The sequence below is a fragment of the Canis lupus genome, chromosome 30 (assembly GCF_003254725.2).
Source record: "Canis lupus dingo isolate Sandy chromosome 30, ASM325472v2, whole genome shotgun sequence".
Lineage (NCBI taxonomy): Eukaryota > Metazoa > Chordata > Mammalia > Carnivora > Canidae > Canis > Canis lupus.
This window is the reverse complement of record NC_064272.1, coordinates 9,019,264-9,044,938: the sequence shown is the minus strand read 5'-3', so window position 1 is coordinate 9,044,938 and position 25,675 is coordinate 9,019,264. Positions and strand designations below refer to the sequence as shown.

At 55.7% G+C, this 25,675-nt stretch overlaps 4 protein-coding genes across 16 annotated transcripts in view; 1 reads left to right on the top strand and 3 right to left on the bottom strand.

Annotated features, from left to right (window-relative positions):
- SPTBN5 (spectrin beta, non-erythrocytic 5) overlaps positions 1–3,860 on the top strand; it is a 47,953-nt gene extending 44,093 nt beyond the window's left edge. Inside the window, exons 66-69 of the mRNA XM_035708751.2 lie at positions 249–299; positions 533–626; positions 857–1,008; positions 1,612–3,860. Coding sequence (XP_035564644.1) covers positions 249–299; positions 533–626; positions 857–1,008; positions 1,612–1,664 — 350 coding nt within the window. The 3' untranslated portion in view covers positions 1,665–3,860. The remainder of the gene's footprint in view (positions 1–248; positions 300–532; positions 627–856; positions 1,009–1,611) is intronic.
- PLA2G4B (phospholipase A2 group IVB) lies at positions 35–12,950 on the bottom strand. Of its 3 annotated transcripts, XR_004810773.2 has the most exons (21): positions 12,110–12,950; positions 10,495–10,567; positions 10,064–10,200; positions 9,808–9,939; positions 9,427–9,467; positions 9,210–9,252; positions 8,901–8,955; positions 8,482–8,612; positions 8,125–8,208; positions 7,810–7,847; positions 7,095–7,230; positions 6,319–6,455; positions 5,877–6,099; positions 5,637–5,754; positions 5,222–5,359; positions 4,917–5,021; positions 4,579–4,758; positions 4,068–4,234; positions 2,892–3,078; positions 1,249–2,816; positions 35–1,059 (listed from the first exon to the last, which is right to left on the bottom strand). XR_004810773.2 is itself a non-coding variant. In XM_025473099.3 (20 exons), exons 1-20 carry the CDS (start codon positions 12,116–12,118, stop codon positions 2,596–2,598), a joined length of 2,355 nt encoding a protein of 784 aa, XP_025328884.1. In that variant the 5' UTR covers positions 12,119–12,950; the 3' UTR covers positions 35–2,595. The 3 variants fall into 3 exon arrangements, 2 of the variants coding, with proteins under 2 accessions (XP_025328884.1, XP_035564645.1); XM_025473099.3 differs by having other exon boundaries at positions 35–2,816; XM_035708752.2 differs by lacking the exons at positions 10,495–10,567; positions 12,110–12,950 and having other exon boundaries at positions 35–2,816; positions 9,808–9,962; positions 10,064–10,201.
- Positions 12,951–13,092: 142 nt separating this feature from the next.
- JMJD7 (jumonji domain containing 7) lies at positions 13,093–19,615 on the bottom strand. Of its 4 annotated transcripts, none has more exons than XM_025472030.3 (8): positions 19,504–19,615; positions 15,743–15,896; positions 15,417–15,670; positions 14,951–15,007; positions 14,364–14,459; positions 14,090–14,166; positions 13,703–13,862; positions 13,093–13,608 (listed from the first exon to the last, which is right to left on the bottom strand). In XM_025472030.3, the coding sequence occupies exons 1-8, from the start codon at positions 19,565–19,567 to the stop codon at positions 13,520–13,522; spliced, it is 951 nt and encodes a 316-aa protein (XP_025327815.2). In that variant the 5' UTR covers positions 19,568–19,615; the 3' UTR covers positions 13,093–13,519. The 4 variants fall into 4 exon arrangements, with proteins under 4 accessions (XP_025327815.2, XP_035564646.1, XP_035564648.1 ...); XM_035708753.2 differs by lacking the exon at positions 19,504–19,615 and adding an exon at positions 18,531–18,989 and having other exon boundaries at positions 15,417–15,662; XM_035708755.2 differs by lacking the exon at positions 19,504–19,615 and adding an exon at positions 18,531–18,988 and having other exon boundaries at positions 15,417–15,626.
- Positions 19,616–19,755: 140 nt separating this feature from the next.
- MAPKBP1 (mitogen-activated protein kinase binding protein 1) overlaps positions 19,756–25,675 on the bottom strand; it is a 51,556-nt gene continuing 45,636 nt past the window's right edge. For 4 of the 8 annotated variants that reach the window (XM_035708745.2, XM_035708749.2, XM_035708747.2 and 1 more), the window contains 8 exons: positions 25,418–25,584; positions 25,033–25,178; positions 24,720–24,929; positions 24,476–24,560; positions 23,946–24,232; positions 23,136–23,723; positions 22,637–22,722; positions 19,756–22,164 (listed from right to left, as the gene is read on the bottom strand). In XM_035708745.2, coding sequence (XP_035564638.1) covers positions 21,937–22,164; positions 22,637–22,722; positions 23,136–23,723; positions 23,946–24,232; positions 24,476–24,560; positions 24,720–24,929; positions 25,033–25,178; positions 25,418–25,584 — 1,797 coding nt within the window. In that variant the 3' untranslated portion in view covers positions 19,756–21,936. The remainder of the gene's footprint in view (positions 22,165–22,636; positions 22,723–23,135; positions 23,724–23,945; positions 24,233–24,475; positions 24,561–24,719; positions 24,930–25,032; positions 25,179–25,417; positions 25,585–25,675) is intronic. The other 4 variants (XM_025473112.3, XM_025473114.3, XM_035708750.2 and 1 more) reach the window with 3 other exon arrangements.

Here is a 25,675-nt window from a genome sequence, read left to right as displayed (position 1 = left end):
TATTTATTTATTTATGATAGTCACACACACACACAGAGAGAGAGAGAGGCAGAGACACAGGCAGAGGGAGAAGCAGGCCCCATGCACCAGGAGCCCGACATAGGATTTGATCCCGGGTCTCCAGGATCGCGCCCTGGGCCAAAGGCAGGCGCTAAACCGCTGCGCCACCCAGGGATCCCTGTTTGGGCCACTTTTAATAAAAATATCAGACTGGGTAGGTTACAGACCAGAACCATTTGTTTTTACAGTGCTAGAGCCTAGCAAGTCCAACATCAAGGCACCAGCAGATGGGGTGTCTGGTAAGTCTGAGTTGTGCGTGACACCTGCTTACTGTGTCCTCACTTGGTGGAAGCGGTCAGGTTGTTCTCTGGGGTCCTTTTTGTAAGGACTCCACCCTCCTGACCCCATCACCTCGGGGTTAGGATTTCAACATATGCATTTGAGGGAAGACACAAACATGCAAGGAGGCTGCTGTCTTCAGAGGCCTAGCACCTGCACCAGGGCTGACCACTGAGCTCCCTTTGCTCTGCAGCCCAGAGTCTGAGCCTGGAGCTCAGAGCCAGACCTGTGGGCTTCCCAGCTGAGCACACTGGTGAGACGGTGTCCAGCCCCGCTGCTCCGCTCAGGTAGGGCACCTGGGTATGTAGGTGGGTGGGTGGGTGGGAAGTCCTGAGCCCCCAGGACTGATATAGCTGCTGCTGTCTTAAGCCAAGATCTGGAGCCTCAGACCTACGCTGCTAGGGTATGGGGTAATCCCCATATTGGAGACCCTCAGCAATAGAAAATCCTAGCACCCACCCCACTGCGTACAAACCCCTGCTCAGTGTCCAGGTCCTGAGACTCCCTTTTCCCACAGGCTCCATGGCTGTCCCCTGACTTCCTCACTGAGGGGTATGCATGTGAGTGCCGATGGCCAGCTGCAACCCTTGCAGTTCCTGCCGGCTGCTGGCCCTGCCCAGGCACCTGCCCCTGGCTCCTCATGCCTTTCCTGCCCAGGCCGGGCCCAAGGTGCAGACTCCCTCGGTCTCCCCATGTGACTCACTCCATGGCCTCTTCTTCCTAAGACAGAAGACAGGTTGCAAGCCAGCTCCCTCTGACCTGCCCTCTGCCCGCCACCTCTCCTGCTTTCCCCTGCTCCAATGGGAAAGGAGAGATTTACTGTCCTAGAGCAGACCAGCTATCAGGCTGTCACCCACACACACACACACCCCCACAGACTCAGGCACAGACAGAGCCCTTGCAGCACACCTGAGGGCAGCCACGGCTGCACAAGCCTGCTGCACAGGACCCACGGGCTCCGCTTTAGGATTCAGATGACCTGTTGCCTTATCCTCGATGGTGGCTTTTAAGGCGGCCATTTCTTCCACTGCGATGCTAGCCACATGCCCAAGGCAGGGCCCAAGAATTGGTGGGCCAGAGCAGACAGGTAGGGGGAGTTGAGTCACAAGAACCTGTTTCCTCCCACCCACTGGCCTCCTCACACCCCAGTCAGACCTGCAGCTACCTGTCAGCAATCAGTATCCAAGTAGCACAGCAACATTAAAAGAAGGTGGAATGTTCGAAGGGAGGCCAGGCCCTGCGTTCACTCTGCCTTCCTGTTACCCCCAACAGATCTAGGCCCTGAAGCAAACCCTGAGCTGGCACCAACCAAGGACAACCTCTAGAGAACCAGAACAAGGCTCTGCTACCCAACTACTCAGGACCAACTTCTGGAATAGACTGTTTCTTGTTAAGAGGCAGCCCTCACCAAGATCACAACTTACTGAAGTTAAGCCATTGGCGCTTGTCCCTTTGGCTGCTCTGATCCCACCCCTCCTGTGGAACAGGAAGCAGCCCTTTGACGGAGAGGAGGACAGGGGTGCTAGCGCCACTGCCTGTGCATCCAGTTACCTGCACAGGGCCAGGATCCAGCAGCAGCACCCCCCCAGGCCATACTGGCCTCCTCCCTACTTGGAGAGTGTAGCCCCAGTGGGGTATACACGGCCTGCTCTCCCTCTGCTAGCTAGCTCTGTAAGGTGCCTGGGGGGAGGTTTTTTTCAAACCAGTCCTTATTATGTGTAACCAAGAGCCCAGGGTGACCTGTCCTTCCTTGACAGCAATGACAACCCGCTACCACCTCACATTTATATGAGCCTGTGATCCACAAATCACTCTATTTCGCTAGGGAAAATGGTCCCCTGGCTTTGGGTGCTTATGCAACTGTGGTCAGTACTGCTCTGGGCCCACGCCGTTGTCCATGTCTACGTGAGGCTACCACCGAACCCCTGAATGTTCTCCTTGCTTGAAGAGGACACGTCTCTGGCCTGAGGAGACCAGGCCCAGCCCTGTTAAGCCCTCAACCCCCATGCCTGTGTAGGTGGCAAGGCTGTGGTGGCTGCGGGGACCCGTCAGGGTGGCGCTGGGCACTGACGCTGGCATAGCCATTCAGAGGGCGAGAGGGCCAGGGCCAGGCCACTCAGGCCCCAGAGGCTCTGGATGATCTGGCGAGTTGTCTCTGCCCAACTCACCCAGAAGAGCCAGGGGGCCAGGGAGTGAGTCTACCCAAGTGGCAGGGGAGGGGCGGTAGGAGCCCAGGCCAGCCGCCCTCCTGCGCCCTCACTGGGGGTGGCGCTGCCTGCGCTCCCGCCTCCGCTGCACAGCCGCACGCAGGGCCTCTAGCAGCTGCTCCCGGTTGTTGCAGATGTTGTAGTGGGTCAGGCGCAGCAGCTTGTCCATGTCCTCTGGGCTGTAGGTCACCTTGGAGTAGTGGTAGGGGGAGTCGGAGGAAGATAGGTTCACCTCCCCCGCCGCCTTTTCCTCTGGTGTGCGCCGGATGCCTGGTGAAAGTGGGGAGCTTGGCAATGGGGCAGCCAGAAGGTGGGGGGGAGCAGGAGGAGGGGTGGGGGGCTCACCAGGGGCCGAGTACTCCTGGAAGGAGTCATCCACTAGAGGGAAGTGCAGCACAGCTGGGGCCTCGGGGCAGTCTGGGTCCAAAAACGAGTGGCACTCTCCTGGCTGCTGCTGCTCTCCAACGCTGGGTGAGATGGGTGGGAACGGGATGCCCTGCTCCTGGCACCACCGGCCCAGGAGCTGCAGTTGCTGCAGGGCAGGCACAAGTGCCGTCAGGGGCAGGGCCCACAGGGCTCTCTGGGGCCCCGACACTGAACGCAGAGGCTGGCTGAGACCCCTGGGAGTTAGAGCCCGGTTGCCAAATCTGACCGAGGCCCACCCCCAGGGCCAGGCCAGGCCGGGGAAAGCGCCATGACCCTGACCGCCCCTCTGCTGCGCCTCCTGGGAGCTCCGTGGCCCAGGGCTGCTGATGGCTTCCAGCTTCCACAGCAACCTTCACTGGACCAACACAAAAACTCACAGCACAGGGTTCCCAAGGCCCAAATGAGGACAGGTGCCCCAAATATAAAATACACAGAAAACATTCCCCCCGCCCTACTGAAGCAGTTTGGGAAGCAAGACCTGAACGCTATACCAGCTACATGTCCCGGGCTTCCTCCCAAGCACTCCTGATGGAATATTCTCCAGGATTATCTATGACCATCTGGAGTTATTAGGCCCTTCAGGACACCTTAGGACTCATTTTATCCTTTGCTTTGCTTCCCAGCTACCTTAACTCAGAACCTTATTTATTGTGAGATGAAAAAATCATGCACATGCAGGTATTATCTTAGCCTTAGCCTGTGTAAATGACACAGGAACGCTATTTTGTAATGACAGTAAATCTAATGTCTGTGTAAATCAAGAACCAGAAATCTGAACTCTACCTTTTGGCTAACTCAAAATTGTTGTCATTGTGATAATCAGAACATGGTTTTTATGCTTTGTCTTATTACAGTAAATTTTGCTAATAGTTTAAAAAAGAAAACCTCTCCCTTGTCACTTCAACTTCCTGAGCAGAGTAAGTTCCCCTGGTGGTAAATTCATGGGATCCATATTCATATGATGTCACTGTCTCAGCCCCTAAGGGATGCTGGACCACATACTGGACTCGAAGGTAGATCTCCCCTAAAGCCGGAGCCAAGATGCCAGGCCCAGCTGGTGTCACCACTGCCTCCCAAGCCTGCCCCTTAATCCACCTGAAAGGCTCCTTGGAGGTTGTAATCCAGCGACAGGATGAGGTCCACGTCCCGTGTGGGCCGCAGTAGGGGCGGGAAGCTGGTGTTGATAAGGTAGCCAACATCCAGCAGGCAAAGGTGGGGCTCTGCAGGTGTCAGCTGGTTGGGGAGCCCATCCAGTTTGGTGGCTGGAAAGGTTAGGCGGGTGGGGTAGAAAAGCAGCTGTCATTGGTATGGAGCACAACAGACCCCTCTACCCTAATGCTAGCTCCTTGCCACTGGCAGAAGCCAACTCTGCCCTCTAGTCCCTGATCTCTCCTGCCAAAGTAGCCCTGCTACTTCCCAAGACCCCACAGATGGGCCCTGATCCACAATAAAAAGGAGAGGAAAAGGGTTGCCAGTCCAGGCAGCCCAGTGAACTAAACTCAAAGGAGCTTAGGGCCCAGGGGTTGGGTGTCTGGACCAGGGATCTAAGGCTCAGGTGGCCTTGAACAGACCTTGGAGTGCTGGGACCAGGGAGAGAAAAAGATACCTTTCCAGGTAGAGAAGTAAGGATGTTGGAAGTAGTCCTTGTGGAAATGGAGGCCATGCAGGAAATTGTGGGTGGCCTGGGCCAGTGGGCGCCGCGTCAGAAGGTCAGTGAAAAACTCAACAATCCTGCCAGTCCCAGTGGGAGGCTCTTCTATCTTTAGAAGAGGGACCTGCTCCTTGTCTGCACAGTCAAGAAAGGGGAAAGCGGAATATCTTTTAGGAAATGGGAGCCCCTGAACTTTTACCCCAGCTTCTGTGGACTGCCAAAGGCCATCCCACCACCCCCAGACACCCCAGTGGCTGCCTCTGCACCTCCTTACAAGGAGCCCAGGCACCTACCCAGGTTGGCCTGATCCTGTGCCCAGCGGTCCCAGAACTGACTGGGGTCTGAGGCCCAGTATAAACTATCCTGGAGGTTGGCTGCATATAGGTTGCTCCAGATACCTAAGAGAGGGAACATAAGGGGAACAGAGGGGACACAAAGGGGAGAGTCCCCCACCCCATCACAATCTGACCTTTTCCCACAACCCATCCTAGACCAGGACATGTCCCCGTGAGCTGAGAGGTGGAGGCCTGCCGTCTTCCCCAGGCCCATTCTCCACACTACATTAGCTTCCCTAACCTTCCAAGCTCCTCCCTCTCACCTTCGAGGAAGCAGATTCGGGACTCAGGAAGCCGCTTGGTCAGGCGCCCCATGAAGAACTCAGAGCCGAAGAGCTCAGAGGGGATGAAGGCACCATACTTGGGAAAGCCAACCTCATAGGGGGAGAACTCACACCACTCTGTGAGGAGACCATACAGCTTCACTGTGGGGTTCAGAACCCCAGGATCCTCTATCACCACCGGAGGCTCAGGCTGGTCACAGTCACCCTGACCATGGACCTATAGATCCCAACCCCATGCCAAAGCCTGAGTGACTCTGGTAGGATGACAGTCTCTGAAAAGCATGGGACCTGGCCCAGAAGCAGTGGGTGTAACACCCACCTCCTCCACAGAGGCCCCACTCCCCCTCACCCTACCAGCCACAAGAGCGCAGCTCTCAGCTCCAGGGCTACTCACCTCCAAATTCAAAGGTGCTCAGCTTCTTCTCCTTGGTGTTAAGGGCACAGTAGATGGGCAGAGGGTTCTGGCCGTGACTCAGGGCCTCTCGCTGGTCTGAGAGTGTGTGGTTATGGGGCTGGTGGCAGGAGAGGATTTGAACCTAAAGCTGTGGCTTTCTGGTATCTGAGACCTTTCCTCCTTGCTGCCCAGGGCAGCTCCCCATCTCCAAACCATACCCTGGCCCAGCAGTCCCCACACCTCATCGTGCAGCAGTGCCTCGCAGATGAGGGCCCACAGGTTGGTGAAGCAGGCCGGGTGGCCCAGGCGGGCACGCTCCCCCAGCTCCCGGTGGTACCGCTGCAGCTGGCTGGGAGAGAGTACACCCAACTTGCTCTTGGTCACCTGTGTCTTCAGTGACTCGGTCGGCCCTGCCAGGTCCTTCTGAGACCATTCCGGGTCCTCGTAGAGGTTGGCCAAAGCCCTGAGAAAAGCCAGAGCCCGGGCGTCACAGCACACCATGGGCTCTCCGTCCTAGGACAACAGTCTAGTAGGCACCTTCCAATGGTCCCACTGAGTGGCTCTCCCTCTGGCACGCCCTTTCTCCCAGCTCTCCCAACTGGGCCAGAGGCACCTATGGATTCTACAAGAGCCTTACCACTGCCACCCTCGGACTCCTGCACCCAACCTGCCGCCAGCTCACCAGGTGGAGCCTGAGGCCCCTGTGATATAGGAGATGCAATCCAAGAGACCCAGCTCCCTCAGTCCAGCCAGCTGTCCATAGAGGGAAACCATCGCCCGGATCCCACCGCCAGTGGCCATAACTGCTACCACTGGAATCTGAAAGCGAGAACAGCCACGTCAGTCAAGACCCGGTCAGGGCTCTTGGAACCAGTTCTGGTCAGGCCTACTGAGGAGGATCTAATCAGAAGTAGCCTCTCAAGGGTTGGGGCTTGTCTGGTTTTAAACACTCCAGGAAAAATGGGCAAGTTCCAGGCCTCATCTCCTCGCCCCTAGCCCCTGAGGAGTGTCATGATCACTTTCTGGAAGCCCCACAGCCACCTCAAGTCTCCCACACAGCCACCCTTTTTCCTCTTGAAAGGAGAAGTCATTTCCCTAGGAAATTCCCCAGGCTGATCTGAACCTCCAAGGACTGCCCCGGGCCAGCAGGCAGTCCTCACTCTGCATGTCTCACGGACCGGTCAGGTTGGACCCAAGTCCCAAAATATGGACCAGGCCAAGAATCAAGAAACAACAAGAAGGAAAGTCAGCCCGGTGGGGCAGCTTACAATCAACCTCCAGGTGCCTAGTGCAAAGCTCTACATCTGATGGCATCAGGCTCCTGTAAACATCAAGTGAGAGGGAAGAGGAGCAGGGGCAGAGACAGCAGGCGGGGCCAAGCTCTGGTCTGGTGAAGATACAATCATTCAGCTAGAGCAAGCCTGAGGAAGCCTATCCAGTGCAGTTCAGTCCACAGACCTCATCCTCCTGCAGGTCTTCACCCAGCTGCAGGACCTGCTTCAGGGCTCTGGCCACCACCCGCTTCCTCCGGCTCAGGAAGGCCTGCTCCTCGGCACACGGTCCGCAGCCTAGACGCACGGCCAGCTCCCTCGGTCTGGCGCGAAGGAAGGGATCATGAGGCAGCTCTTGGCCTCATCACAGAAAAGGAAGCTGGGTCTGCTCGCCCTGAGAAACCCACTGCCAACCCTCACTCCTCTCCCCACCCCTCACTCCTGCCTGGACCAAAGTGTGACATGTGTGGATGTAATGGGGAGAAGGTGAACCCAGACCCATGTGGGAACACTTGGGAATGCAACAAGGACCAGAAATGCTGGTGCCTAAAAATGCCCCTCCAGGGTCCCAGGTAGGCTCCTTGGTGAGTCTGACCACCACAGATCTACTTCCCCACTCTGAGCTTTTCTGTCTTCCCCCACCCAAAAATGACTCCAGAGGAGACAAGAAACTCTTGTCTCCCACCTCTTCGTGGTGAGAAGCTGGTCTCCCAGGCATGTGAAGGGTGGGCAACTCCTCTCCATCTCATGAAGGTTAGCTAAGGCCCACCCACGATGACTGCCACCTAAAGGGAGCGCAATTTCTCTCCTCTGGTAGTTCCCTTGCCCTATCTGTGCCTCAACTTCAAGCACAGGTGGCAGCCCGCTCCCTCCCTCCCTGCCCTCTCCCAGCCGGCTCTCACCTTTCTTCTTTCCTCAGCTCCACCCTCATCAGGGGCTCCTGGAAACCATAAACACTTCAGTCACAGAAGTCTGCCATCATGTCCCTCTCATCTCATCCCAAGCCACACCCTATGATGTCCCCCATACTCCCTTGGGCCCCTAGCCATCTCCACAGGGGCAAGGCCTGAGGCTCAAAGGCAGGGCTGCTCAGAGGACCCCTCTCCCCAGAGCCTAGCCCAAAGACCCAAGCTCCTACCAAAGCAGGCTGGCCCTGCAAGGCCTAGGGCCTAGTCCTGCCCACACTTCTGACCTTCTTCCTCCGGGTGATCAAGTACCTGGGATGTAGGGAAGACAAGCCTCACCACTTGGCCAGAGGGCAAGGCCCTGAGGGGCACCTTCAGTTGCTCGCGAGGGGCATCCTGCAGGGAGGATGAAAGAAGACCTCAGAATCTCTACCCTTCTGTTCCAGCAAGGACCTCACCCATGGCCCAGGGAGTGAAATAAGCAGCAGCAGGAAGGGAGACAGGAGGCTAACGTTAACCCCACCTTTGACCCAGGAGGCCTGATTATGCCAGAGAGTGATGGGGCAAGGGACTCAGCATGAGGAGAGGGACAAGCTAGGAGGAAGTGTGAAAGGAAGGAGGGAGAAAGACCCTGTAGGCTCCGCCTCATATGAGGGAGCAGCACACTACCTGCAGAAGAATACCCAGCTCCTGCTCCCAGCAGGCTGGGCAATGGAAGCAGAAGGAGCCGGCACCCACGGAGGCATCCTGTGAACCCTCACAGGACCCAGGAACCACAAGTTGAACTCTGCCCTCTGACTCTGGAACAGGAACCGGAACAGAAAGGTTAGGCATAAGGTCTTGGCCCACAGAGGCCCAAGGCTGTCTTGCATGAGGGGCCTGGGGGGCACTTTCCTCCGCCCACTGAGAGGGAAGACTGACATGGGCCGAGGCTGAGAGATGGAGCCCCAGCATGGATTTGCCCCAACTTCTACTGCTGCCTATGAGAGCAGAGGGCAGCTAATGTTAAGGTCCCTGCCAGGGTCCCCTTAGGAAGGGGATGACAAGGATGGAGGGCTGGGGGCTATCCTAGTAGGTTGGGGACTTACGTTTCTGGTTCCCTGTCTCCTCCAGTCGAACGTGCAAGCAGGAGAGCTCCCGGGCCTGAGTCATTACGAAAGCCCCTCAGACTCGCACGCACTCTTCCCCTGTTAGAGCCCCACCCACCCACAGTACCCTGGTTTTGATCCTCAGCGCTTTATTACATTGGCCCTGAGTCACCAAACATTTGCTTGAGGTTGTACCCCCTTGAACTGAAATCCCAGGGGCTCCCAATTCAGCTCTACTCCCGAATCCCTGATGGGGCCCCAGGCTTCAGGCCCGGGAAGGAGAGTGGGAGGGAGGGGTTCTGGACTCACCACCAGGATGCCATTGCTGACAAGCTGCTCGGCACAGTCTGTCCTGGAAACAGCCCCCAGTGACCCTCGGTGCAAGTCCCGCTTTCCATGCTCTCACCCCTCAAGGACGACAGGACATTCCTCCACCAGTACTGGATGTCTCCCAGGGTATGCTGGGCTCTGTCCTTCCCCCAAAGAAGCACTGCCCAAAAGGAATTGCCCCATGGCCCTGACTCACAGTCTCTGCAGCCGAAATTCAACTTCTAGCCGCTCCTCGCCCTGGAGAGATAAAGCAGCAAGTTAGAGGGGTGAGGAACGTGTGTGTAGATTTCAATGCAGACGCCAGCTGGGACTCCTGGGGAAAGTGGAGAGAGCCAATGGCCATCTCCAGGGTGCTCTGTCCACCTTCTCTGGGTGGCTCCTAGAAAACTGTTACTGGCTTAAGGGCCAAGAAAGAGGGTCAGAGATGGCACTGTTCCTCTAAGGACAGCAGGGGCCTCTGGGATGCCAGGGAAGCCTGGCCCACTCACTGCAGAAGAGGGCCATGTACCCAGCTCCACTCCAAAGCATTTGCCCTCCCTGGGCTCAGGCTCACTGCTACCCTGTTGCACAGACTTGCCTGAGGGTTCAGTGAGAAGCTCTCTCGGCGTAACTCCCCAGCCTGCAAAGTCCCCACGTCAAACAGCACTGACAACATGGGGTCATCACTGGTCAGAAGGTCCTGGTCAAAGACTTGCAGCTGTAAGACATTCTGGAAGGGAACAGAGTAAGGGGCTGCAGGACAGAGGAGTGGAAAAGGAAGGTGAGCAGAGCCAGAGCAGGGAAGGAGGGCTGGCAGGGGCAGTGGGCAGGGCAGGGGCTGACGTCCGGCCCACCTTGAGCTGGCTATGGATTCGAAAGCGAAAGCTCTGATTCCAGATGGGATTTCTGCAGTTCTTGACTGTGCGAGTCTGGAGCCTGTGGCTAGAGGCTGTGGGCAGCCAAAGGCTTACGTAGCAGTCAGAGGGGGTCACTGTAGGAAGGAGGAACAAATGGCTGCTGATGGCCAAGAGCCCTACCCAGCCCAGCTGCCAGTGTCCACGACCTTCCATCACAGGCAGCCCTGGGAGGCTTAGAGACCCATGCAATGGAGCCAAATTGGGAGGCAGGAGGAGCAAAGGCTGAGGTGCTAGGAGACATTCCACCTAGCACCTCCTCTTGGCCCCCTCTCCAGGACCCCCTGCATGCCCAGTCCTAGCGTCTCTTCCCACTGCCCTTCTCCCACTCTGAACCCAGCTACATGGCCCTTCCTGGGCCCAGCACTCACCTAAGTCCTTCGAGGGCAGGCCATGGGCCTGTAGGACACGAACGGTGAGCAGGCAGGTCCCAGGAACCTTTGCCTGCAGAGGAGGGAGAGGACAGGCCTGCTGCAGGCTGCTGAGTCCAAAGGGACAAAGGCCAAAGAAGAGGCCAGGGTCACCCCTCCAGGAATAATCCTGAACCAAAGGGCCCAGCCCTGCCAGCCACCTGGCTGCACTCCACCCCGTCAGAATCCTGAATGGAAAGGCGGCTGTGGTAGCTCCTGATGATCCTGCCGACACTTACACAACACTCTGGGCCAGCTCTGGTCCGAGGGAATAATGAACGCCTTTACACACATTAATTTGTTTAGTCACACAGCTACCCTGTGTGTAGGGACTACTTATTATGAGCGATCCCACAAGGAAACAGAAGCACAGAAAGGCTAGTCACTTGCCTGAGGTCCAGGGCCAGGACTGGACCAGGCTGGCTCGATTCATGCTCTCTTAATCCCACCCTTACCTACTTCCAGTTCTTGCTATGGTATCTTTTAGTCTTTCTACCCCACATCCCCAGTTAACCCTTGCTAAGCAGTCTTGAGGTGGGTCTTGGGTGGCAGGACACCTCGGGGATTAGACGGCTACAGAGAGAGAAGAGGCATGTTAAGACCCAGCCTGGCCTTGGGTGCCTTGGTGGGGCTGCTGTCTGGTTAAACAGCTTAAATGGAGACATGCTCCAGTTAAGCAAACTATTTGGAGAGGCAGGAGTGAAGAGCACAGACTTGGTTTTTAGACAGCCTCTCCGACCCCTGGCCAGGAATTAGTTCTGGAAATGGGCCCTCTACTTGGGAGTAGGAACAGTAATTAGCAGCTCAGACCACCCACAGGTTTTCAAGTCCTTCAGGTGCTATAAGGTCAGGCTAAAGAGGGTCCCTAGGTGGATCCAACCAAACCCACGAACATGGGTCTGGGGATATAAACCATGGCAAGTATGCCAGAGAAGCCTGTACTAACTAATCTTTTCTTTCTAGCCTTCAGCCCTGCCTCCAAAGGGTCCTGATGGATGGAATCTAGGGACAGAGCTGAGAAAATTCATCTATCAGCGTCTACCCTGGGGGTCCCCACACTCCAAACAACTGAATGAAGAACATTGGAGAAGCCACTTTCTGGGAGCCTGAGTTCCCAGGGCCCAAATCCATGGGGCCAGGGAACTCTGTCTGGAGCTCATCTCTAGGGCAAGAACTCAAGACAACCCCTAATCCCTAGACCCCACCTGTTCCCTAGCTTCTGCTCACCACTCTGATTCAGTGATGGCCAGCTCCCCTCTCTACACCTGGAGAAACTCATCGCTCCTCTTAAGAAATAGTATTAACTTGGCAGGCAGGGGCTGGGTGGCTCAGTCAGTTACGCATCTGACTCTTGATTTCGGCTCAGGCATGATCTCAGGGTCATGCAATCAAGCCCCATATCAGGCTCCCTGCTCAATGGGGCGTCAGTTTGGGATTCTCTCCCTCTATCCCCTACCCCACGCACAGATGCTCTCTCAAATAAACAAATCTTTAAAAAATAAAAAGAAATAGCATTAACCAGGCCCCAGGGCGATCAAGGGTCAGAATGGGGGCCCAGCGGCCTAGCAGGTCTTACCAGAGCCATGAGGCTGACTGTCCTCAAGAGCCACAAATGGCAGGCAGTGGGTGCAGGACCAAGGACTGCGGGCTTTTTAATCCAGAGCCAGTGATGTACCAGCAGGCCCCAAGCTCCTCCCTGGTCCCTCCCAACCGCCTCCACTCCACCCAAGCTTCACACCCACTCCGGGACAAGCCACCTGCAGAGGAAATGAGGAACCTTAAACCTATATGAAGACCCAGACACCCCCATGATGGGGGCCTACCACCCAGAAAGAGCCATTCCCTCCAGCAGTTGCCAGCAGCACCTATTCCACCCAGCCCTGCTCTTGTGCCTGGACCTAGAAGGGCCAATGACATCTAGAGAGCAGGGAGTGGGCCCAGGGGAGCAGCAAATGGAAGAACCTTGTCCCCTGTCACAGGGTCTTTCACAACCTCCAGTGCCAGTAGGACAGGAATGCCCAGTCCTGACTGAAGTGCTTGGCCAATCTGAGGGGAGTACCCCAGGCCCATCACAACCTGGCAGGGGTGTGGTTTGTTCTGTGAAACAGCCCTCTCAAGCCAAGTGCACAGCTGTCTCCACCCTGGGAGCTGGGTGGCTGGGATGAGGAGGCCTCCGGGTGGCATTCAGGAAGGTCTGGGTTGGTGCAGAGAGGGAGGGAGTCTGAATGTGGAGACCCCTGTGGAGGTGAGGGGCAGGGGTTTCTGTCCACCCCCACAGCCACCTGTCCTTGTGAGAGAAGCAGGGCACCAGACCCCAGCAGCTGCCTAGAGCTGGAGGTCAGCAAACAAGGCCAGAGCAAAGCTGGGTACAGCTGTATGGGCCGAGTCAGTGGGGCCCGCTTGCCTGGAAGGGCTGCAATTTCTCTCACGGTTACAGGGTCTTAGCAACAGAGAGCTCCTCAATCCTGGGTCTGGAACCAGGCCTCAGCCACAATCAGAGGAACTCTGAAATGTTTCCAGCCCCCACCAGACCACAGAAGGAAACTTCGAGAGGGAGTCTTAGCACACATGAATCACAGTCATCTTTTATTATACATTTCCCTCCGTGCCAGCCCTTATGGTCCTTAAAGATCTTTCTCCAAGCCTCACAACCGTGGGGTAGGATCCACCATTTTCTCTGTTCTACAGACAGGACACCAGTGCTCCAAGGTGGCAAGTCGCCCAAAGCCACAGTGTTGGTGAGAGGCAGCACTGCACCTGAAGCTCCACTCTTCCTCCAGGACAGGCTGCTGCCTCACCAGTGTGGCAACTTCCTGGGAACCCACACCCAGACCTGTCTGGCCCCAAATTCCCCAGCGATGATCCCAAGGCAAGCTGGGCTGGCAGCCAGCACCCTCTGACTCCAGGTTGCCTCTGGACGTGACCTGGCCAGGGAGGGCTACGACCTTTCCCACCATTGTCATTGGCAATGTTCACCAGAGCTCCATCAGTCGAGGCCGGAGGCCTTAGTAAGGGAGTCAAGCAGCTGGAAGTAACTGTACTTAAGGTCATACTCCATGTCATACCAGTAGTTCACTGTGGGGGAAATAGAGACCTGAGCATGAAGGTACCCCCCCAACCTACTGCCTCCCCAACCCATCCCCCAGCTGCCCTCTGGGCGGCTCCTTACCAGCAATGCAACCATGGGACTGCTGGACGTGGTGGAACCAAAGGGCCGGCAGGTAGAGCATCTCACCGGCCTGCACCGTGCAGCAAAGGGCCCGGGCCTGACTGTAATTGGGGTACCGGGCCAGATCTGGAGCCAGTGGGTCCAGTGGGATCCAGGGTACCTGGGGACACAATGGATGCCAGGGAATAGGCCCAAAGGCCCCAGGCCCTCCAGCTCTATCCCTTCCAAAGGTAAACACCACAAGCCCTGCCCTGTTAGCACCAGGAGAGCCCAGACTTCGAGATCTTTCAGAGCCCGGTGCCATCTCCCATGCTCTATTGTACCTGTTTCTCCAAGATCAGGCTCCTACCCTCCCCCCACCCCAGGGCCCGGGAAGGAGGCAGACACCTTCTCCATGGCTTCTTCATCCACCATCTTAAAGGAGCCCTCCTGGGTTAGCTGGTATGTTGCTGGTGTGTACAGCTCTGAAACCAGAGAGAGAAAGGTATGGGGACATTCAAACGGCCTGCAGCTTGTCAGCTCCTCCCACTCGTTCCCTGAGCACAATGGCAACGCTGTGCCCACACCTCAGGTCTGGCGCACCAGCCTGCCCAGGGCCCCCACTGCCCTCCCTCTACCTTGGGCCACCAGCTCTCCAGCACTTAGAGGCTGAGTCCCCTACCATAGGGGATGAAGGGCCGGTCGCTGGGTGGATGTAGCAGGAAGCGTTTCTCCCCTGAGACCACACAGTAGAGGTTTTCGTAGTGGTCCTTATGTACTGCCAATACAAAGAAGCCCCAGTGGGCAGGGTTAAGAGGGGGCAAATGATCACATCCAATGCCCTGCACTTAAGACATGTGACAGATAGTATAACAGAAGAGCACAAAGCAGGCTCCAGGGGATGCGAGGAGTTGGGCAAGCATTTGGCATTTCCGATCTCTGCCTGCCAGCAACTGGATGCTCACCAGGTCCTGCGCTCATTACTGCCAAGAGGGGAAATTCAAGCAAACAAGGTTCTCCTGAGTTTACCCCTGACCTAGCTGGCCTATGGAGGGCTTTCTAGAGACCTAGAAGAAACAGTGCCCTCTACCCCAGTGCCATGGGACCTTCCTTAACCTGAGCTACAGGGAAGCCCTCTGTCATGTCCAAACCTCAGAATTCCAAAAGAAATCTCAGAGAATAGCCCATCTAACTTCCATCCAAACCCAACCTTCCACTCTTGGCCTCCTCTTCCCTCCTCCCCCACCTCTGTACTCCTTTGACACCTACAAGATGTCACTGCAGCCGCCTCTCCTAGCCAGAAGTTCACAGCATCAGGCATCTTTCCTGCAGGTCAGAGGTTAAGAGACAGAGTTAGGAGGGGTCATTCTCAATAGTTAGGCTGGGAATAACCACCATACGGTGATGCTGGACCAGAACCGGGGGGCAGGGGGTTGCTGAAGGGAGGGAGAGAAGGGGCAGGCACCAGAAGCTCACAGGGAGGAGCAAACAGGGAGAAGGCACAGAGGAGGGTGAGCTCCAGGAGGGGTCTCTTCCCCTGGGGTAGAAAGGAGGGTAACAATGTTCAGTAGTTCAATACAAAGTTGTGGCCTGGAGACTTGAGCATTTAGTGCACAGCACTTGACCTTGAGGGCCCGAGTTTGGCCAAGTCATCACCAAAGGGAGAAGCAGCAAGCAGAGCTGACTCCTTCCTTCCCATTCCTTCCCTGCCTGGCCCATGCATGCCTTCACTCACCTAGTGCCTCAGAGGCCCAGGGCACGTGGGGCTCTAGATCAGACAGCAGCTGGGGCAGCTCGGTGGGCAAGTTGGAACACTGCTTCTGCACATAGAGGACTCCCGGGTGCTGGGCCTGGCCCTCGAGCACATCCAGCACGCAGCTCAGGGGCAGGCGGCGCTCAGCAGGCATCACAAAGCGATTCCCTCGTACAGCATCTGCATAACCATCTGGGGTCACAGCCACACTCACCTCTGTGGAGCCCACTGTGGCTCTGGAAGAAAGGACTTTCAGCCTACCCAGATACCACAAAGTACCACCCAACACCCCCCAGGGGAGCCCCCACCTGAGATAAGGGAAGGACCACTTCTGCAGGGCTGGCCAGTGCTGCAGGGCGTTACGGATGATGCAGGGCCTATTGGGGCAGACCCAGTCTCGGTAGAAGTGCAGTGGAGTGGGGGGCTCGTCCAGGTAGGGCACAGCAAGAGGCACACTGAGCTCTGAGAGAAAGAGGAGGGTTGAGGGGCTGAAGCCAACAGCACCCAGTTGCTGCCCCACTGCCTACATAAGAGATGCATTCCCTGGACATGCTGTTACCACTGGATAATGCCCACTGATGACCAAGGGACCCCAGACAACCAGGAATTGAAGAATGAGGGAAATTTAAGGGAGAAAGCATGAAGCACCCACAAACACATCGAGCTGGGCTATAAGAGTCCACAGGGCCAGGGGATGCTGCTTAACCTAAAATCCAAACCGTCCTTGAGACCAGCCCTGTACAGTGAAACCTCGGCTTTCACACCCTGCAGTGCCCAACCTCCTGCCAGCCATCAGGAGATGCAGCCAGTTAGATAGTGCAGGGAGCTCCCGAATGAGTAGCACTGAGGCCCCAAGGCCACAGGCTGGTGTGGGTGAGTCTAGACTTTGGAAAGCACCCTCCAACACTGATACTGAGTACCTAGAATGTATTCAGCACTTGGTTTAGCCAATGTGGAGGTAAAGTGATGATCCTAGTCATCTCAAGAAGATTACAACCTAACTGGGGAGACAGATTGGCACACAAAACCATAAGAGGGAAAGCAAGGGCTGAACTGTGTCTCTGATCTTCCTAAACAGCATCAGCATCCTCAGACACTCAGCACTACCACGTGCATTTATGCAGGTCACGCAGTATGCCATCTGCGCAGATGTCTACAGTGGCCCTGTGTCAATTCTCCCAAATCTTAGTTCTTCTTTCTCCCTCACTCCTGTCACTCTACTGATGTTCTCGAAGTTCTAGTGATTCTACCTTCTGTCTCTTAAACTATACCCTCCTTTCCTCTGCCAGTATCTACCTTTAGATTACCTCCTCAGGTCCTCAAATATTACTTCAACGAGGCTTCCTTCCCTGACAACCCTTTTAAATTGGAACCTGTCCCCAACAATCCTATACCCCTTGCCTTTTTTTCCTTCTCTACCCCTTTTGTTCATCACCATGTAGTGCACTATGTATTTCACTTGGCAAAACTGTCCATTAGTCTCTCTTGCTACCATCAAATATAAGCTCCACGGAGGCAGGGATGCACTTCTTGTTCTCTGATGTATCCCTAGGACCTAGAAAGGTCCCTAACATACAGCAGGTGCTCAGTAAATATTGGCTTTCTGGTTCAAAGTCTCCAATATCTCCTGGCTGGCTGGTTGCTGTAGAGAACTGGTTCCCTTGGCTCAATTCCACTCCCTCTCAAAGCATCCCTCACCCTGGCCCCAGTCATCTCCTAAAATACAATCTCATCTTGCCATACCCCTAGTTAAAAAAAAAAAAAAAATCCTTTGATGGTTTATAAATTATAGTCCACTCTGGCATGCATTCAAGGTGATACATAATCATGATCAGGCCCAACCTACTTTTCCAGTCTGGTTTCCTCCTGTCTGGTGCCTGCCCCTTACCACACTCTCAGGTGGAGCCAAACTTCGTTCCTGCTGCTCAGACTGAAATGCCTTTCTCCTAGCGTCTATAAAGGGTACACAGGGCTTGACTTTTAGTTTCATCTGTGAGATCCAGCCTGAATGCCTTGGCCCCAGTGAGAGGCCACTGCACTAATTTTCACCTCTGAGGTCGTGCTCTCTCCCTCAAGTCAGTCTGTACACTGGTCATCTTTGCTTTGCAGTCAGAAAGGAAACGTCTTTAGATCAAAAAGTGGAAAGTGGGGAAGTCTTCTCCAAGTGGGAAGATGCTGGTGGACTCAACAAAACTGAAAAGGAGAGAGATGGCACATATACTTATTTCACCGGCCAGAAGGAAAAGAGAGAACCTGCCAAGCTGATAAGGGAGCAAAGGGCCAGCCCAGTCAGGCCAGCCCATCAAAGCAGTCACATTGGGAAGGTGATTTGGGGTGCCATAAATCTCCCTCTTGTTCTCACTGGGATTCTTAAAATATGTGGAAACTTCCACTTTTTTTTCACCTTCTGTATTTTCTGCAATTATTTCAGCTTTACTACCTCATCAATGAAAAGACCTATAGAGAATGGCTACTGCTCCCTTCAGAGGCTTCAATGTGAGAGAATTTCAAAAGGGACCCAAACAATTCCTTTGGCCTAACAATTCTTCTGCTAGAAATCTAACCATCAAAAATACTCATACATGTGCACACTGGCCTTTTCACTGTTCCGTGAACACACCAGGCACACTTCCACTTCAGGAAGTGGGCCCGAGTGCCCTCTATCTGCAATGCTCTTCTCTCAAATGTCTGAATGGCTCACTACCTTCCTCTCCTTCTTCAAGCCTGCGCTCAAACATCGCTTTATCAAGGCAGACTACCTACCCTGACCATCTTATTTAAACTTAGAACCTGCCCCCTAGGGGATCCCTGGGTGGCTCAGTGGTTTGGTGCCTGCCTTTGGCCCAGGGCGTGATCCTGGAGTCCCAGAATCAAGTCCCACATCCTGCTTCTCCCTCTGCCTGTGTCTCTGCTTCTCTCTCTCTCATGAATAAATAAATAAAATCTTAAAAAAAAAAAAAAAGAACCTGCCCCTACCCCATCCCTGGCATGAGACCTCTTATTCTGCTTTACTTTTTTCTCCCACATTTATCTTCTAATCCATCTCTTCGACTGTATAATTAACTCATTTAGTGTGTCTAGCGCTGTCTGTCTCACCTGGAATGTAAGGTCCATAAGGGCAGAGATTTGTTCACTGATGCATCCTAAACACATTGAGGTGCTTACTATGGAGGTGCTCAAAGTATTCATTGCAGCATTAGTAAAAAGAAATACTGCAAATGACCTAAATATTTGTCAATAGTAGGCTGATTCAGTAAGTTACCACACTAGTACACAGGTGTGAAAAAGACTGAGGAAGAGGGATATGGGGTGGTCTTCAAAATACATAGTGCAAAAAAGTGTTTAGCAGGCAGGCTACCATTTGTATACAAAAGGAGATACACAGTTGTGCGTGTGTGTAGATTTGGAGTATTTCTGCTTCTGGGAGGATGCAAATTGGAGCCTAGAACGGGAGGAATGCTTACATTACAAATACGTTTTTTTAAACCACGTGCCTGTGTTGCCAATTAACGGTAAAACAAAATTGGGAAGGAGGGAGAGAGGGAACCAAGGAGAGAGAAAAATAAAACGAAGCAGGGGAAGAGCCAGGGATCACTTGTACAGTTGCCTACGATTCTCCTAAAGCTCTGCACCGGCTTGGAGAAGTCCGCTCCTGAATAGTGTTCCAGCAGGGGTTCAGACAGGGAGCACCCAGGAAAGGCTGGGAGGGGCAAGAACAGGCCGCCCCATTATCCGGGACCCGCCGACTGTGGGAAACACGGCAGGGGGAAGACTGGCCCGGGCCCTGGGGGTAAAAGCGAAGAGTCACCCCAGAAGGCCACAAGGACATGCGAACACGGGAGCACGGCCGCTGAGGGCCCGGCACCGGGGCGGGCGCAAAACGGTGATCGCAGAGGGCCAGCAAGGACTAGGTCCCAGCCGCGGCGCTCCCCGAGGGCACCGACTAGGGCACCGATGCGGTCGGCGGCCCGGCAGGGTCAGGGCGCTCCCGACTCGGGGGCCCGGCTCCCGCAGGCCCTGCCCAAGGTCCCGCCCGCGTCCCGAGGCTGCCCTGCGCGCACCCACTCACCCCTGGCGGCGGCCGGGAATTCTCGTAACTCCCTCCGCACCGCGTCCAAGGCCGCCTCCGCCATGACGCCGCCGCCGCCGCCGCGAGGCCACGCGTCGGCCCCTGGAAGCCCCGCCCCCGCCCGCCGAGGCCCCGCCCCCGCCCGCCGAGGCCCCGCCCCCGCGCGCCCGGGTTCTGCGAACCCCAGCGAACCCCACCGCCGGCGAGAGGCCGCACCTTCTCCCGCCCGCCCCGCTCGCTGGCATCCTAGAGTTAACAAATGATTGTGTTTATTGACGAGTTCATACATCAATACAAACGGACGAGTTAAAAACGGCCCCTGCCCCCGTGAGACCTGGGGAAGAGGGAAGCGCCGGGGCCTGGACAAAGTATAAAAGTTATAAATAAGGGGGGGAAGGGTTCAAAACTGGATCAGGGCAAATCTGGTTGGGGGGGCGGGGGGGGGCGGCAGTTGCCGGTGGCCTCAGACATGCAGAAAGGGGCGGGCGTTGGCCGACCACAAGACCCCCCTTCCCACCCAACGCTCAGCTGTGGGTGGGGAAGGGCGGCCACCTTCTCACAAACCTTACCGGAGTGTATCTCCCTCCTCTGAGGGACTGGCTGGCTGAGGTTCAGAAAGAACCCAGCCCGAGGGCCAGGCCTGAGCCTTTTTGGGCTGAGCTGGGACTAGCGTGCCAGTGGGGGGAGTGGGAGTAGACCTCCAACCCTCACCAAGGGCAGCTGTAGGACTTCTTTGCAGTTTGGCTATGCAGGTGGTGGTAGTACCGAAGAGTGAAGGTGAAACAGGTTTCAGCTGTTCTGGGGCATGCCTGGCTGATGCAAACAAGAGCTGGGTACTCTACAGACACCTGTTTCTTTCTAAGCTTCTACCTATAGAACCAGCAGGGATGGCCTGTCCGTGGAAGAATAGCTTTTTCTGGCCCAAATCTCCAGGAAAGCTACCCAGACTTACCTGAGGCAGAGGGAAGCAGTAGGGCCCAGAGACACATGTTCTTCAACCCAACTCAACTGCTCCACTACTTGGTCCCACTCTACCTGCCCTCTGTGCCCTATATCCATCCCCTTACCCCTAACAACTGCCCTTCTAATTCTAATCTACCCCCTTCCCCTCTACCACGTACCTGTCCCACCTACCATCTTTCCTGGTGTCTCTTGACCCCTTCTGCAGTCCCATGTGCCTCTCCCCTCCCCTCAACTTCTGGTATCCAGAGTATCCTGGGTGCCCAGCACTGCCTTTGAGGAGGTTCCTTCCACCCAAATCAGAAACCCACAAGCCATCTCATATTGACTAGGTTGTGGACACCAAGAATCCAGAATTCGGGCTAGCATCCTTTTTGTGTTCCTTGATAATTCCGCATGAGGCAGGGTGGTAAAGCAGGAGTAGTACAAGAAGGGAAACCAGGCACACATCAGCGAGCCAGGTACTCTAGCCATGAACACTCAAGTGTGTGTGTGTGTGTGTGTGTGTGTGTGTGTGTAGACTTCATCTGTGGCCAAGGTCCTTAGAGGTGGGCTGGTGCCCTGTAAACCTTGAGGGAAGTTCTAACACAGTCATCTCTCAGGATGCAAGCAGAAGGTAGCCTCTGGGTCTAATAGCCTGCTGGGGATCAGGACCGGGCAGATAGGGAAGACCGAGGGGCTGAGAAAAAGAGGCCAGGGCTTTGTTTGCCCAGCAGAGGGCTTTACTGTCCTGCAGCAACATCCCACAGCTGTCTCCACAAGTTCTGGCCAGGAAAGAAAGGGGGGTGGTACAGGGAGAGAGATAATGCTAGGGCTCTCTTAAAGGGAGAATGGGAGTGGAATGTGGAGGCTCAGGCCTTGATACCACTCAAGCCTCCTGATGGCTGGAAATGCCCTGGAGGGCTAGAGGGCTTTGGGGAGTTCCTTTGGGAACTGCCAGGAATTGGGGAAAACAGATAACCCCTGCTCTGGCAGTCAGGGGAGTGCAGCTGGTATGGGAGGGGAAGTGGAGGTAGAGGTGAAGCTCCGCTGTTGGCTGAAGGGCACTGATACCACATGGCCTCTCACTTCCACCCCACTGAATACCCTGTGTGTGCTCCACCCCAGGGAGCTGATCCCTGCAGTAATTTCAAATGGCTTCTAAGAAGAGAGGGCCAGCCCTTCCCAATTTCCCCCAGATGGGGCAGGCTGCCCTCCTACTCCTCACAGCACCAAGATGACAAAGATCCAAGACCTACCCTGCATGAGCCACTAGAGGGGCTGTGGAGGCAGGATTTCCAAAAAAGTGAGGCAACAGTCAGGGAAATAAATTAATAAATACAGGGGCCCCATGAGAAGTAGCTGGGAAAGCTGCTTCCCCTCTGAGCACTGATCCCTGCTTTCCACTCCAAGTATCCCCACGGGTTCTGGAGAGTGGAGCAGGGGTTACAGTTTGGAATAGGGGGAGCATTCACTTGGAACAGGATTCTGAAACTAGAGTCTGCGTTCCATGCGCCGCTCCACAGCCCGAAGCAGCAGCTCTGAGTATTGCTCTAGCAAGGCCTGTGTTTGCTCAGCCCCCACAGCCCCAGGGCTCCCGCCTGGGCTGCGTAACACTGCCCCAGCCAGGGCCTCTAGCTCCTGCCGTACTGAAGAGAAGGTGTTTCTGAGGAGCTGGGTGATGCGACTTTGCTCCGCTGAGGGTGTCTTGCAGCCAGCCACCTGTAGGAGGACCCAGGAAGTAAGTCAGAGAAACAGTGGAAGAACCTCCTGTCAGTGGATATACAGAGGGGAGGGGCCCACTCGGGTCTAGCCTCCCCCAAAGAGGGCCCTGCTGGACTGTCCCCTATGTCTACGGTGGCCAAATCATTTTTGAATATGACAAGGGCTACTATTAATAATTATACTGGGACAACAGGCATAAACTGCGATGGTCCTAGGACAAACTAGGACCTATGGCCTCTCCACTTAGACCCCTCCAGTCAGGAAGTCTCCAGCTCTTAGAAATGACCAATAGGTGCTCAGTTCAAGAGGCCTGGCCTGGCTTCTAACTCCCTTGCCTACTCTGCCCAGGATGTTCTTGATGGCCCCACCCACCCATCTGTGGAAGAGCCTTATCATGGTTGTTCTGGGTCCTCACTCAGCTAGCACTCCTGACATGCTGTCTCTCAGACGGTGGGCACCCAACACGTACCAAGTGGTAGAGCCGCATAGCCTGGCGCATGTTGCCCTGGAGCTCTGCCACAAGTTGTTCGCACTGCTCCAGGCTCACTGCTGGCTCTGGGAGGGACACGTATAACTCAGGCCCAGCAAAGCTGCCCTTTCAGGCCTCCCCTCACAACCCAGGGGCTACTGAGAGCAAGACAGCCCTACCCCCAGGATGACACCCCCTCCATTTACCCACAGTCCCTTTTTCCCAACACTGCTCCCCACTACCACACAGAAAACAAGGTTCAGAGGGGAGGGCCAGCCAAGAGGCCAGAAGGCAAGGGAGCAGGAGGTCACAAGGAGATCATGAAGATTGGTGGGAGTGTCTCACCATCAGGGGTGTGACTTATGGACCAAGACAGGAGCAGACAGGACGAAAACACCAGAGGCTGGACGCACAGAAATGGGATGGAGCCAGAGAGCAGACAACAGAAACAGGAGAAAGAGGACGGGGTGGGAGATGAAAGCTGGGGAGCTGTGCACACCTGAGTCCTGGCTCAGGGTCCCTGGCCTGGTGCATTCCATGGGGCTAGGAGTCTTCTCAGGGGGTGGGGGCTGCAAGTTCTCAGGGACTCGGAGGAGGCTGCTGACTGGCAGTTGCTGGGCACAGGGGCTGTTGGGCCCAGGCTGAGCCTGGCACTCTGTCCTAGGCTTGGCACCCTCCCCCAAACAAGCCTGCCTCTCAGATGTACTATGAGCCTTTCCTAGGCCCATTGAGGAACCAGGCTGTTCCACCTCACCAGGGGCCCTGCCCTTGGTAGCAGGTGAAAATGTGGCCAGGGTAGGACGATCCGGCAGTGGCTTTGGGATGTCCAGGACCAGGTGAGCCCTGCTGGGCAGGGCTAGCTTGCTGAGCGGTGAGACTCGAATGGGAGCAGGAGCTTGAGGTTCAGCTGCCAGGCCCAAGTTCTCCCCAACAGAGATGCTGCGGGAAATCTTGGCCATGGAACTGGTGGTGGGGTTCTGGTAGGACTGAGGCCGAGACAGATGGCTATCAGCCTGTGGCAGGGAGTGCAGGCCCTCCTGGGCCTCTGTCTCCCCTAAAAGCAATGGGCCTGGTGGTGGGCCCTCATCTGCAGAGAAGACAGGCAGACACAAGTCAGATGGTGAGGAAGGCATCCCAGGTGCTAGGGCCCAGCTCCCTAGGAGTTGCTGTGCCCTGCACATACCCACTAAGGGACACCCAGTGGCAAGCAGAGTGATACATCAGGGCTAAATCAGGCCCTCCTTCCTCTAGCATGCTCATGTGCTCCATACTCCCCACACCCTGGAGTTGGGCCCACCAGGCTCCTCACCCTGCAGCACCAGACTCTGCACAGACCGGGCTTTCTGGAGTCCACCTAAAGGGCTGCTGGCTGCAGCCACTCTCTTGGGAGCCCAGCTACTGTCCAGGTTGAGACGGCGTCGTGGCAAAAGCACAGGAACTGCCTGCTGGGGGCCGGCATTTCCAGAGGAGGTCTCTGCCTCTGGGGGTGCTCCTGGAGGACTGGCACCACTGCCTCTTAGTTGCTCACCCGAAGCCTGCAGCATCTGGACTGGTCTCGATGTCAGTGCCAGGCTTGAGGAATATGGGGACAGTTCCCTACAGGGAGGAAATGTGGAAGAAGGCCCAGAGAAGGCTGAGGAGTCCTTCCTGCCAAGACGGGGAAAAGCTCTCACAACACCAGAAGCTCTGGGAGAAGGGCAGGCACAAAGCCAGGCACAAAGCCACTTGTCCCAAAACTTGAGAGTGCAAAATACTCAGCATGCTGCCTCGACTAGCCCTTTGGAGAGTGCTGTGAGGTCAAGTGAGCCACAGAGTGAGAACTGCTATAGGGAGAGGTACCTGAGCGGGGGAGTCTGTACTTGCAACAGGAATCGTGAAGAGATGCTCTGAGACTCTGTCCTCTCTGGTACCCGGACTGGGCCCCCTACCAAGGAGACAGAAACCATGAATTGAAGCAAGCCCTTGCCCCAGATTCAGCCTCCCCTAGAAGGAAACCCTAGGGCATGGCCTGCCATTAGACCCTCCCTCTCAGCCAGGCAAGGAAAGAAGAAGGGCAGACAAGAGTGACCGACCATATACTGGCCTCTGACCACACCTGGAGCAGCCCCATTGGCCAGAGTCTCAAAGTGCTGTTTTAGAAACTGCTCCTGGTCTGGGGTATGGGGACTGCCCTCCTGCAATCCATAGGAGCCAGTGCCTCCCTCTTCTTCCTCCTCTTCCTCATCACCATCAGCTGGCTCTTCGAGGTCTGAGGAAATGCCATCCACACTCAGGGGCTCCGTGCTCTCAGAGTCTGGATGTGGGAAGGGGAGAGAAGCATCATGCTGCACCCACCCATTGCCAGAAGCTCCACTCTCACCTCAGTCTACTGACCTCCCTCAAAGCTGCAGCCTCACCTTCATTGGGGTGTTCAGGACTGGAAAGCCGGCTGCTACTATAATCCACAGAGCAGGCACTGTCAGGACTGTGCTTCTCGGAGCCCCTGCTGCCTGGATACACTCTTCCCAGGGTCCCTCGGGATGGAGCCTGAACCTGAAACTCACTTCCAGGAAGGCGAGCAGAGGAAAGAAGAGGCAGTTAGCAGGACTGAGCAGCCTCACTAACACCTGGCTTCTTTTTTCTCCCCAACCTGGAAGTGGGACTGGGGATGTGGCAGGGCAAAGTGGTGAGCGAGCCCTGAGGAACCTGAGCCAGTCCTCCCCTAATTAAGGAACACTCAGGGAAGGGAAGTCTGGGAAATACCGCATGGCCCCTGAGGTCTGGTGAGGGAAGGACCCTTGCCTGGTATCCAGGGTGGGGCTGTCACTCGGCTCCGGGTAGACAATACCATCTTCGATGGGTGCAGGCTCCAGATCTTGGGCAAATACCCCTTCCTCTTGGGACAACAATCGAATAATGTGGGGACAGGAACAGGGTTGGGAGGCCTGAGGCCGAGGGGGCTTTTCGTTCTGGGAACACACAAAGAGGCGTTAACTGAGGTTGCTAATGGGAAAAGACGTGGAAGTGGGCAAGGATTTGATGTGCATCAATTCTGGAGGA

Excerpts from the sequence above, each read along its gene's own strand:
- JMJD7 (XM_035708753.2), bottom strand. The coding sequence starts at position 18,623 with ATGAATACTTTGAGCACCTCCATAGTAAGCACCTCAATGTGTTTAGGA. Across the intron at positions 15,663-15,742 it reads TGGTCCTTCCCTTATCTCAG|TGGGCTCCACAGAGGTGAGT; the intron begins GTGGGGGCTCCC and ends CCAGAGCCACAG. Across the intron at positions 13,863-14,089 it reads ATGAAGAAGCCATGGAGAAG|GTACCCTGGATCCCACTGGA; the intron begins GTGTCTGCCTCC and ends TTGTGTCCCCAG.
- PLA2G4B (XM_025473099.3), bottom strand. Across the intron at positions 9,468-9,807 it reads GCTTCTCACTGAACCCTCAG|GGCGAGGAGCGGCTAGAAGT; the intron begins GCAAGTCTGTGC and ends TTATCTCTCCAG. Across the intron at positions 7,848-8,124 it reads TTGTCTTCCCTACATCCCAG|GAGCCCCTGATGAGGGTGGA; the intron begins GTACTTGATCAC and ends TATGGTTTCCAG.